The sequence below is a fragment of the Melanotaenia boesemani genome, chromosome 6 (genome assembly GCF_017639745.1).
Source record: "Melanotaenia boesemani isolate fMelBoe1 chromosome 6, fMelBoe1.pri, whole genome shotgun sequence".
Lineage (NCBI taxonomy): Eukaryota > Metazoa > Chordata > Actinopteri > Atheriniformes > Melanotaeniidae > Melanotaenia > Melanotaenia boesemani.
In genome coordinates, this window is record NC_055687.1 from 5,234,256 (window position 1) to 5,247,841 (window position 13,586).

At 41.3% G+C, this 13,586-nt stretch overlaps 1 protein-coding gene across 5 annotated transcripts in view; it reads left to right on the plus strand.

The window, feature by feature from the left end:
• Positions 1-532: 532 nt before the first annotated feature.
• Positions 533-13,586, plus strand: part of LOC121641946 (asialoglycoprotein receptor 1-like) — an 80,113-nt gene continuing 67,059 nt past the window's right edge. For 3 of the 5 annotated variants that reach the window (XM_041988356.1, XM_041988357.1, XM_041988355.1), the window contains exons 1-4: positions 533-660; positions 5,810-5,875; positions 6,774-6,848; positions 7,961-8,071. In XM_041988356.1, the coding sequence (XP_041844290.1) occupies positions 600-660; positions 5,810-5,875; positions 6,774-6,848; positions 7,961-8,071 (313 nt within the window). In that variant the 5' untranslated portion in view covers positions 533-599. The remainder of the gene's footprint in view (positions 661-5,809; positions 5,876-6,773; positions 6,849-7,960; positions 8,072-13,586) is intronic. The other 2 variants (XM_041988359.1, XM_041988358.1) reach the window with 2 other exon arrangements.

Sequence of the window (13,586 nt, forward strand, 5' to 3'; positions counted from 1 at the left end):
GCTGGTGAGAACATCAAGGTCCGACAGGGAGTGACTGTGGTGCTGGGGTATACAAGGGCTGGTGAGCCAATGGGAGACAGGTGTGACTGATCAGGGATCTGGGGAGTGATTGGCTAAAGGGCAGGACTGGAGTGAATGTGGCAGGGTGAGATGATAAGGAACTGGTATGGATGATCAGGGAATTGGATGTGGAGGCTGTGGTGCCTGGCTGGACCAGGTGAGGGCATGACAACATGGTTAATTTTTACTTTATAATCATCAACTGAGAAAACAGATGAGTGTTAACACATTAAAGGACAGATGAAGGTTTTTATTGTGATCAAATCTTTCAACCTTTGTATCACAATAGTGGGAACAGAGACAGACTTCCTAGATCTGACAAACAGATGATAACGATCAATTTCCATACATGAACTTCAGGTCTCCTGCATTGTTTTTCTGATTTCTGTTTAAATGTTAAGAGGAACCTGTTGGTTCTCCATGAACTACAACTGGAATTCCTCCTACAGTAACAGCTTTAAATATGCGTACCAGCTTCTGTTGAAGGTTGGTCTCATTCTCAACTCTGAAACATCAACAGCAGCAGATGATCTTTAAGGATGGAGGAAGAAATACATTATTCAACTCTGGTTTTTAACAAAAATGCGTCACCTTCAAAAGGTAAAGAAGTCCTGATTTCCTCATATTAAACACGTTTAATATGTTTGATTTTAAGACGTCTTTAAATGGTCTGTTTAGTGAAGTTATGGAGCTAGTTCTGTTTGTTTCCAGTTGGCTGTTTTACTAAACTTAGACACCAGATTCAGCTGAGATTTTCCAGTTATCCCAGTTGAACCTACTTGTCTTTAATTTCACTCAAAACTGGAGATTTAATCTTTATTGCAGATCATCTGCTCCAGACTAGACCATCAGTCAAGCTTAGATTTTTCAGTGTTCAATCAGGAGTCAATCGGTTCAGGAAATGCTTCTTTGTAGAGTTGTTTAAAGCATTTCATCCATGTTTTTAATCCAGTGTCATGTACTTTTATTATTATTATTACTAATTATTGTACATTAAAATACAATCAATTGTCCCAGAAACAGAAATTCATTTTTCTTGGATCGTCATTATTTCCAGCTGGTGTAGGTGTGTGCAGCTTGATGTTCAGTGAGGAATAAGCTTGCTTGTATCACTGTGGTTGCCGAGATGATTGGGCCTCATTCACCAACAATTCTTACAAACTTGTTCTTAAGTCCTGCTTTTTATTAGAGATGTGACGTTCATGAACGAATAGATTCTTTTGAACGACTCTTTTAAATGAACAATGGGAACCGATTCACAACTGTGAGCCTTTCATTTGTGAGTCATTCTTTGTATATACAAATTTTTTACACTGCCTTCATCAAATGAAATGAAATCAAACTTTATTTAGCGCTTTTCATGCCATAGGCAACACAAAGTTCTTTACATGATTAAAAACATAAGAATAAAAACACTCAATGAAATCTTTCACACGCACACACTTATACACACACACATCAAGCCCATTAAAACATTGACTAGAATTTGCACAGACTGCTCAGGTTTCTTCTTTTTTATCTATATTTTTCCTTTAATTTTTAAATCTTGTATAGTAGATTTTATATAGGTACAAATTTAGATTGTTTGTCATTCTTATATATTGTGAAATTTTGTAAGATATTGTGAGAACAAGCCAGTCTTTTGAATGGCTCTTTGAAAGGAACGGCTCCTCAAGATCTCGCTCCCTTCAAAGAGCCATAAATCCCATCTCTACTTTTTATTAAGATTGCCGTATTCACAGATATCTTCAAATCCTGAATTCCTTTGTCTGACAAACATGCAGGAACATTTGAGTCTTTTTTTTTTAACCTGTCCAGCATCATGACAGCAGAATGATGGTCTGGCTGTCGTATTGTGATGAACAAATTTACTCTACTAAGAGGAGCCTTTTGGATACAGGGCTCCCCTTTAATCTTAAATGTTATTCTTTTTTATTATTTTAAAATATGTTTTTGCTTATAACTGCTGGACTGGACCATAGAAGCAGCAGAAAGGAAAAGGTGGATAGAGGAGAAATAGGAAGAGAAAGTATAGAAAAAGAACAAAATATAGAAAACAAACCGCAAGAACTGCAATCAAAGCTAAACAGAAACTAAACAGCTGCTACACCTGGAAAGAACCAGTAAACATCCTAAAGGCTTCTAAGAGAACACAGACTGAAAACCATGAACATGAACAACGAACACAACAGCAACTAGTATGTGTGTGTGTGTGTGTGTGTGTGTATGTGTGTGTATATGTGTATGTAGGTGTGTGTACTAAACATAAGGGGTGAGTTGTGTTGAGTGATCATGCAAATGCAAACGGGTCCCCTCCAACAATCAGAGACAGACTAAGAGGGCCCCAAGCTCTGGGCAACCATGCACCTGGACAGAAGCAGGCAGAGGAAGGTCACAGCCACACCCCAAAGAGAGAGCATTAGAAAGCTAAAGCAGAAAAAGATATTAACATATAAGAGTAGAAAAAAACTACTATAAGAATTTACAGGAAAACATTCACAGTACAAAATTTACAATAACAGATTAAAACGTAATAAAAACCTACAAAACACAAAGTACAAAAATTAAAATGCAGTAAAATTGAGTCAGATTTTTTTTAAATAATTTTGGTAATTTGCATGATCATTTTACTTTTAAAGAAACTGCAATTAAATTTATATATATATATAACGGACTTGAGAATAAACACAGCATTAATGGAGCAACCCACGAACGTCGCTTCAGTGGAGAATGGGGTTGTTTTAACACATTCTTTTCCCAGTCAGAGGACTCCACACCTGCACTTTTCCCACATTTTTTAAACTTGCAACAGTCCAGCTGCGTTTTGCACCAATGTGTTTGCTCTACAGGATCTCGGGTCTTCTCGGTTTGTGCAACAATGGCTGTTGGTGATCAGCTGATCGGCTATTGTTACGCTAGTTCAGGTATCACCAACTCCGGACCTCTTGAGCCAGTGTCCTGCAGGTTTTCACTGCATCCCTGCTGCAACACACCTGGTTCAAATGAAATAGTCAATAGTCAAGGTCTACACCAGCCTCTTAACGACCCATTATTTGAGTCAGGTGTGCTGCAGTATGGAGGTATTGAAAACCTGCAGGACACTGGCTCAAGAGGTCCGGAGTTGGTGATCCCTGCGCTAGTTTATCGTTTAGATGAGAAAGAGGAAAGTAGTGGTTCATGGTTCACACTGTCACATTTTTACCCCAAAGTATTGCTTTTGGCAGGATCTTCTCTAACACAGTAGCTGACAAAAGGATTTATACTTCAGCTATGCAGGGGTGGATCTAGAAAAGTTCTGATGGGGGGCCAGGCAGGAGCACTGACCAGAAAAAGGGCGGCACAAATTAGACCTTTTTTAGGTTTAGATTATATGAAATATAGAACTTATTATTACAATTAAAGTGATCATCTAATGTAAAAAAAGAAAAAAAAGAAAAGCTAAATAAAATGTGTAAAACAAACAGTCAATGATCTATTTTATCATCAGGTGTTTACTTTGGGTGAAGCTGCTGTAGGACTTTTATCACCACTGCCCATCATTTATCACTTTTATCTCTTGGTGAAGTGGTAAGAATACCTTTTTGTTGGAGCACAATTCTAATTCTTACTTAACTTTTTATTTATTGCTGGCAAAGCTGGTAAATTAAATCTACCAACTCATGTCTCAGATTTTCTGTCGTGGTCTGTGGCTGCTATGTAGGGTTTTGTTAAGTTTAAAATCTAGTTACATTTCTTTTTTCCTTTTTTTAATGATCAGAGTGAAGATTTGCCTTATTTTGCTTCAACAAAGAAAATAGTTTATGCAAACATTTGCCTTGAAATAGGTTAACTGAGGAAAACCCCGCAAGCTAGATCAGGCACCCAACTGGAGTTACTCTGCCTTGTATTCTACATGCCACATATCAAACATATCCATTCAGTCTGGGTGATCTGGTTAAGCAACACACTTCCTGTCTTGTTCCTCATGCTTGCTGCCACTGCTGCTGTGACATGAAAAGCTGCCTGCTTTTCATGCAACTTGATTATACACTATATTGTCGAAAGTATAGGCTCACCTGCCTTGACTCCTGATTAATAGACATCCAATTCTTAATCAAATGAGTTCAATATGACGTTGGCCCACTCTTTACAGCTATAACAGCTTCTAACTTCAACCTCTTCTCTAACTCAGGTCAGGCCTCTGTGCAGGCCAGTCAAGTTCATCCACACCAAACTCATCCATGTCTTAATGGACCTGCTTTGTGCACTAGTGAACAGTCATGGTGGAACAGGAAAGGGCCATTCCCAAACTGTTCCAAAAAGTTGGTTCCGAGATCCTTTCACTGAAACTAAGTGCCTGAAACTAAGCCCAGCTCCTGGAAACCAAGCCCAAACCATAATCCCTCGTCCACTAAACTTTACACTTGGCAAATGCAGCTAGATAATTACTGTTCTCCTGGCCAGAACCCTACCCTTACCACTTCATGGCTGAGTTGCTTTCGTTCCCAATCACTTCCACTTTGTCACGATACCACTGAAAGTTGAATGTGGAATATTTAGGAGAGAGGAAATTTCATGACTAGACTTGTTGCAGGTAGCATCCTATTACAGTACCACGCTGGAATTTATTGAGCTCCTGGAGCGACCCATTCCTTCACAAATGTTTGTAGAAACAGTCTGCATGCCTTGGTTCTCAATATTCATACACCTGTGGCCATGGAAGTGATAGGAATGCCTGATTTCAATTATTTGGATGCTTGAGTAAATACTTTTGGCAATATAGTGTACTAAATGAGCTTTTCTACATCTCAACAACACCATGGCATGAAAAGTACCTACAAGCTACAAGCTAAGTTAGCCAGTGACTAGCAGGGACTAGCAGAAATAGATATATGGACCATTGTCACTGACATCACACCGTTCGTTTCCACCGCCACATTGGGTGGTAAAAAGCTAGCTGGGTCCCTGCTCCCGCTATAGTGACTATTCACTGTTTCTCATCAAGGATAGCGCTAGCAGACTTAACACTTTCCAAACCACTTCAGCACTTATGAGGTGAAATAAACATGTACTTGTTGGTGCTGAAAATCCGCCTGATTTTCCAAATTCCTGGTTAAAAAAAACTCCAAAACATCCAACTAATGGAGATATTACCTGATTTACCTTACCTTGACATTTACAACTACCTAGACAATCGACAGGGGCAGAATTAAAAGCATACAAGTCAGATTAGAGGCTTATAAATATTTCATGGCAGGATGAGTATCAGACCTTCAGCTGTGGAAAGTGCCCTAAAGTATTTCCTTTTCATGTCAAAGCTGAGTAAGAAAACAGCAGATGCAGATAATGTTAATGCAGTGTAAAAATTAGGGATGTCCCAGTGACATATTTAAGAGTTGATTACTGTGAGAAAACATTGCTATTTTAAAATTGCTTTGTTTATTGAGAATACAAAGGAAAACATTAACACTGCTAGCTCATGTTAGCTCCCAGCTAACTTCTCCTCTTCAGGTGCCTCTCTTTATATTAGTTCCCAACAATAAGCCAACATTCAAAACAGCTGTACAACTTCACCCTTTAAATCATCACCATTGATGACTCCAGTCTCCTACATGGAGCAAACAGACAGTCTAACCTCACTCTTCTGAGACTGTAGGTGTTGCTCTGCAGAAATTTACTGATAGCTTATTTTGCTAATATGAATTAGAATACAGAAAACAGTCTACAAACTGCTTCTTATCAGTTATGCATTGTTGTTTCTATCATGCAGAGGAAAAAGAGGATGTTACAGTTTATTCTGGGGTAAAATTTGCAGAGCCTGTGACTACTGAACCAAGTAAGTAATAACATTTTACTACAACATACAATAAATATACTGCACTCTTCTGTTCTTTGGAGCTTGTTGCAGGTCTTAAATACTTCAATGTGCTGTTCACAGTTTATACAAACAAATTCAAACATGTTAGATTTTCCAAAGATGCTGCCATTTTTGGACTTATTTAACTCTGTTGCTCAAAGTCTACACCATCAAATCTTCAGAGTATATATATATATATATATACATATATATGTTTTTTTTTTTCCTTTACCCTGTCCTGTCCAGCATCCTAACATACAGAACGGTGGTCTGTGTGCCATATTTTGCTTGACAGATTTGCTCTACCAAGGGAGACATGTTATATACATGGCTGCACTTGATATTTTTATTATCTTTTCTTTATTTATATGTCAGTGCCGAACCTGACAGGGAGATAGAGGAAGAGGGAGAAAAAAGGGAGAAAAATACAGGATTAAAAATGTGGAATTAACAGTTGTCTAGGCTGCCTAAACACACCACAAATATATATATATATATATATATATATATATATATATATATATATGTATATATATATATGTATATATATATAAACTACCACAGTTTCTATTTTATATTATAAATTTTAAATAGTGGAGATGGCGTTTGACCTTGATTGTGTAGGTCAGTGGTGACCCATGACCACATCAATTCACTTGTTCTAACAGACACCTGGGCATCCACATGGATGAAGCACTAGTGTGAAAACTTAATGTAAAAGTTGCATTTTCTCTGCAGCCTCAGAACATTTATAACTTAGGATTTGCTGCTTCTTTTATATCATGTGCTGTGATATGTTTGCATTTATGGATTTGATAGTGCAGTTAAAAGCTTAAATCACATGATTTGAACAGATGTTAATATTTCTGTCACACAGAGGAAAACAAGGACCCGACTACTACTTCAGAGTTCAAAGCAAAAGAGCCTGAAGCTACTGTATCAAGTAAATTTGGTAAGTTTGAAAATACCATTCTGGCATTTTGAGGGTTTCTAGTACATGTACACTCACCAGCCGTTAATCAGGTCTACCTTCTAGTACCAGGCTGGACCCCCTTTTTACTACAGAACTACCTTACTTTTTAGATTGAACAAGGTGTTGGAAACCTTCCTCAGAGGTTTTCTCCATATTGACATGACAGCGTCACACAGTTGCTGCAGGTTTGTCGGTTGCATCCATGATGAGAATCTCCCGTTCCACCACATCCTAAAGCTGCTCTACTGGACTAAGGAGGCCGTTGGAGTCCAGTGAACTCATCGTCATGTTCTAAAAAGCAGTTAGAGATGATCTGAGCTTCGTGACATGGTGCATTATCCTGCTGATAATAGCCATCAGAAGATGCTACACTGTGGTCATACAGGGATGGACATGGTCAGCAACAATACTCAGGTAGGCTGTGCTGGTTAAACCAGGCCACGTTGGTACTAAGGGGCCCAAAGTGGTACAAGAATATATCCCCCACACCATTACACTAGCAGCAGCCTGAAGCGTTGATCCAAGGCAGGATGGATCCGTGTTTTTATCATGTTTCTACCAAATTCTGAGCCTAGCATCTGAATGTGGAGCTGAAATGGAGACTCATCAGACCAGCAACGTTTCTCCATCTTCTATTGTCCAGTGTTGGAGAGTCTGTGTGTATTGTAGCCTAAGTTTCTGAAATACTCAGAGCAGCATCCATGCCACTATCCCACTGTGATTGGCTAATTAGATATTTGTGTTAACATGTAATTGAACAGTTGGACCTGATAAAGTGGCTGTTGAGTGTATATGAGCTGCAAGTTATGAATTATTTTCTGGTATTTTGTCTGTTTGCTTCCATTTTCTTAATGAATGTTTTACTCTGATAGCGTAACATACTGTAAATTATTCTGGTGACAATGTTAACTGTAAATTGTTGTACATGAATATATCCTGCATGGTCAGAGGGGAAATGTCAAACTGGTTCAGAGGTTCATTTAAAAGAAGAAACGTACCCAGTTTTATAACATATGGTGTCTGTACACATTCCAAAATAGTAAACTATCATAATGTTTAGTCATTTCAGATTCACTTTTTTTCACCCCAAGCAGAAATTGAACCGGTTGCAGACTCTCACTCTCGCACTCATCTCTTGCCGATGTGTTTGGGGATACTTTGCATCATCCTGTTGGCGAGCATTATCGGCCTCATCGTCTACAGTGAGTTTTATTTAAGCACTAAACTATAATAAACAATTAGAGCAGCTTACATGATCGTTGTTTCAGTGTGGGGAGAATGTTCTAACCAGAAGATAAAATCGAAGAACACTGTAATGGGTTTGGATTAAATAACTTTGTTAACGTCTCTCATAATTATTAAAAATATTCCTTAACAAATTCAGTACACTGCTCAGATGAACTTCTACATACTTGAATGGTGCTAGTTACTCACAATCAACCTCTTCAAGTTCTATCACCACATCACAATGCAGCCTCTCCTAGAGCCGCCACCTTATCTTGGTAGTGGGGTTTACATTTTCCAGTGATATTAGGAGCTATGTTGTCAGAGACCTCATGCCCTTGGAATGTCAACAAAAGGTCCCTAGATGACAGACCAGACAAAGTGCAGCTCAGCAGACCCCTATGTAGAAAAAGAACATTGGTTCAAAGATTCCCTTGCCCAGATATGGGTTCCTGGGGCCCCCTCTGGAGCCAGGTCTGTAGGTGGGGCTCGTGGCAACTTGGTGGCCAGGCCCTATGCACATGGGGTCCCAGTCAAGCTCAGCTCAAAAAGGTGACATCAGTCCCCATGGGCTAACCACCTGTGAAAGAGGCCGTAGGGGTCAAGTGCAATGTGAGCTGAGTGGTGGCTGAAGGTGGGGATCTTGGTCCAATCCTCGGCTACCAAAGTTCACTCTAGGGCCGTGGAATGTCAACTTTCTGGCGGGGAAAGACCATGATCTGGTCCAACTCTTACTGGAGTGATTTAAAGTTAAGCGTGCTTAGCTGAGATGAGAATCAGCACCTCCAAATCCAAGACCATGGTCCTCAATCGGAAAAGGCTGGCGTGTCCTCTCTTGGTCGGGAAGTGGGGATCTTGTTTATGAGTGAGGGATGAATGGAGATCGACAGGCATATTGGAGCAGTGTCGGCTGTGATGTAAATGGTAAAAGGTGCATATTTATAAAGCGCTTTACTGTACCTGGAATGATACCCAAAGCGCTTTACATCACATTCACCCATTCACACACACATTCACACACTGATGGCAGAAGCTGCCATGCAAGGTGCTCAACCACAACCCATCAGCAGCAATTAGGGGTTCGGTGTCTTGCCCAAGGACACCTTGACATGAATTCATCTTGGCCGAGGATCGAACCGGCAACCCTTAGGCTACAAGACGACCGCTCTATGTTACTGAGCCCTGCCGCCCCATGTGGACTTTGCATCAGTTTATTGTGGTGAAGAAGGAGCTGAGCCAAAAGGCAGCCGGTCACACTACATTCCTACTCTCACCTATGATCAGCAGCTGTGGGTAGTGGCCAAAAGAACAAGTTTGCAAATACAAGCGACCAAAATGAGATTCCTCCCCCGGGTGGCTGAGCTCTCCCTTGGGTGAGAAGTTTGGCCATTCTAGAGGGTCTCAGAGTAGAACCGCTGCTCCTCCACTCTGAGGGTAGCCAGATGAGGTGGCTCAAACATCTGGCCAGGGTTACTCCTGGATGCCATCCGTTCCTGAGGAGGCTCCAGGGAAGACCCAGGACATACTGGAGAGACTATAAGCCAGTTTCCATCAACGGGTGTGGGGTGGAGCGAGTAGACGCATGACTATAATTATAATTCCAAATGCAAAAACTGACCCAACCCATCCTACATTTTTGGGACCCTTCGGATGGGGTACAAATCCAACTGATTTGACCCCAAAGGGTGGAGCTTGACATGACTGATTAGTTGAAAAGAAAAAGTCACATCCCTTGCGACCTGGCATGAAATGTTGTTACGAAGCACCGCCAAGATGAAAGAACATAAAGTAGTGAATGACTGGCATTCTCCTCCTTTGTTTCTGAGTCGTGTTTTGGTTATACTTTAAGGAAGTGGTTGTGCTGTGATGGCGTCAGGCTATTACGTAGCTAAGGCTTTAATTACTATCCACCTGACACTCTGCCTTTCAGATAAGGTTACGGTTGGCTTTGGGAACCCAACAAGATTACAGTTTACAAATCATATCCACACCCTAACCGTCTCGTCCCGACCTGCGCCCGTTGGTGGAACCAAGGCCTAAATGTCTCTCCACTAGCCTGGGAATGCTTGGGATTCCCCAAAGGGATATCAAATAAGTTGCCGGAGTGAACATAGTCCGGGTTTGTCTGCTTAGGCTGCTGCCCAACTCCAAATAAGTGGTTAGAAAATGAATGTGTGGCGTTCAATAAACAAAAAAATATCAATTAAAATAAGCAATAAAACCAAGGGAATAAATCAGGGCTGAGACCTACTTAGTTGGGGAGGGTCCAGACAAAACAAAAAGGGGGTCCCAGGAACACCACAAGTGAGGTTAAACAAACTAAACCAACTTAAATCCACACGACACACAGAGGGGGCACCACCAACACATAAGCCCAACCACCAACAAGCAAGAGGCAGCCTGCACGCCCTGCTTACCTTTTATATGATCGTTCCCCCCAGTAATTGGCCGACCAACACGTATGGCAATCTGTTAAGCAGAGCTTAGCTTCCATCAACTAAGGGAACAATGAAACATGCCTGCAGTCTAGATTCAGTGAGAACAATCACAATCACTTGTTTATTGGTGCAGGTACAACTTAAATAGTGTAGCACATAGCATGATCACATGACAAACAAACCTGTGAGGAATCAACAATAATTGAGAGCACACCTACTAGCCAATGAGTCAATTAACACCCCCACTTGCTCACATATTATTCACATGCATTATAAAACAAACAAAAAAAAACATAGGAACATCATGAAAATCAACTGCATTGCCTCTCGGCTACAACCCAAACAGGAATGTGGAAAAGGTAAGTAGCTTCTGTTTTGTAGCTGGTTTAGTCATCAGGTCTGCTACCATCTGATCTGTTGGGCGATACTCCAAAGACACTTCACCATTGTTTACAGTCGATCTTACAAAATGATATTTGATATCAATATGCTTACATCTTTGTCTGTTAACAGGATTCTTTGCCAGTGCAATTGTACCCTGGTTGTCTTCAAAGATAATAGGAACACCATACTGATAATCATCAAGATGTTGTAGCATTTGAGTCAAGTACAAACACTCTTGTGTGGTTGCAGCCAGTGCAATATACTCAGCCTCACATGTTGACAAAGCTACCGTTGGCTGCTTTTTGGTCTTCCAGGAAATCAGAGGTCCCCTCTTACATAGGCTAACACAATAGCCAGATGTGCTACGGCGGTCACTAGTATCACCTGCCCAATCTGCATCGCTGTAAGCCACCAGTCTTAATCCTCTATCACATTTCCTGTAACAGAGCATCTTGTCATTTGTTTCTTTCAGATATTTCAGTACATGCTTCACAGTTGTCCACTGCTCTTCTGATGGCTCACTGAAATACTGTGACAGTTTACTTACAACATAACTCAGATCAGGTCTAGTGCATGAAGTCAGGTAAATTAGACTACCCACTGCCTCTCTGTAATTCCTGGGGTCACTTAACTTCTCATCACTGTCAGTGTAATCCAACTTCGGTTCACAAGGTGTCGACCTGGGTTTACAATCTTTCATGTCAAACCTTACCAGCAGTTTATCCACATAACTCTGCTGTGACATAGTCACACCTCCATCATACTGATCAAACGTGATCCCTAAAAAATTCTTAAGTCTGCCCAAATCTTTCATCTGGAATTTCCCTTAGCTACATAGCGTGCCTTATACTTATCCGATCCATCAGCATTACTTTTGATAACATACACCCATTTACCCCCCACTGCTTTCTTGCCCTCAGGTAGTGTGGTCAGTGTAAATGTCTTGTTGTCCCTCAGTGATGTCATCTCCTCATCCATTGCCTCTATCCACTGTCTTGAATTGGATGATGTTATGGCTTCTCTGAAAGTCTGAGGTATATTGGAAACCATCTTGTAGCAATAATCAATGTTAATCTGCACCTGATCACTCTCCACCCCATAGAAGTCTGGCCTCCTTCTTTCTCTACCTGGGTATCTCCTTGGAGAATGTGATTCTGACTTGATCTCAGCTAGCTGTGGACTTGTCTGGCTTGGGCCTGGCCGAGTCTCTGGGATGTCACACTGCTTAGGTCTGTCAGGTTCAGGTCTGGTTGAGCTACACTGCACATCAACATCATCATCATCAGATATATCATTAGTCTCCTGTCCCTCAACTTTGGACATGAATCTCACCTGTCTGTGTTTCCTCACATTCCGACTGCCAGGATAGTAGACCAGATAAGCTGGACTGTTCTTGTCATAGCCTACAAAAATGCCTTTGTCTGACCTCGAATCTAGCTTCATCCTATCCTGTTGATAAGCGTAACACACAGTACCAAATGTCTGCATCCTGGACACATTAGGTTTCCTTCCTGTCAACATAAAATAAGGCGTCTGTCTGGTGCGGTTGTTAAAACATCTGTTCCTCACCACTGCTGCTGTTTGGACTGCATATGGCCATAGCTCCTTAGGTAACTGACTTTCTAGAAGCATACATCTAGCCATGTCAAAAAGTGTTCTCCAGTTGCGCTCAGCGGTGCCATTCTGATGTGGTGAGTATGGTGCTGACGTCTCATGTCTGATTCTGTTCCTACGAAGTAATGTTTGATAACCCTTCCCAGTAAACTCAGTACCATTGTCAGACCTGATACATGTAACTTTTCCATATGGGGCTGTGTCAGCTAGGAATCTCTCTGTGGCCTCCACTGTGTCATTTTTGTGTTTCAAAAAGTAAACAAACACTGCACTTGAGTAGTCATCGGTAAAGGAAAGTGCATACCTATACCCCTCTCTGGACTGTGGGTCAATGGGACCTGCCAAGTCAGTATGTACCAACTCTAAAGCTGACTTGGCCCTCACATCAGGTCTCCTGTTCCTGCTCTGAGTGAACTTGCCTTGAACACACACTTCACATTGGATGTACTTGGATGCTTTACCTTTAATTGACATGCCATCCACAACATTCTCTAACTTCTGAACATCATCAAAATTGCAATGTCCCAGAATCTCATGCCACTTCTGAATATCATAACAACTCATACATTGATCATCACAGTCATTGTTCACTGGCACAGTAGGCAAATAAAACAGTCTATTATGTTCATGTATATGAAAACTTGTACCGTCTTTGTACTGTAGGACATCTTCACCCTCCTTGAAGACGACTGTTGCCCCGCTGGAAGTTGCAGCTCTCACAGAGAAGATGTCTTGAGGATATGAGGGAATGTACAGCGCCTGCTTCAGTGTGGCACTGAGATGCCGTCCCCTGCTGTCGACCAGACCCACCTCTGCTTCTCCTCTGCGCTCTGCAACCCCCTTACACCTCGTGCCATCAGCCAGCTCCACGCAGTGTGTCTCAGGCTGGAATTGATCATCAAAGCTCTTGAACTTGGCCAGATCGGTGATGATATGTGATGTTGCTCCAGTGTCCACCATCAGCCCCTTTCTGGTGACACTGCTCCCTGGGTGACGATCACTGGTCACTAGCTTGAAGGCGAAAGTGTTGTCCGTTCCTTCAAACACCCCGCGTACC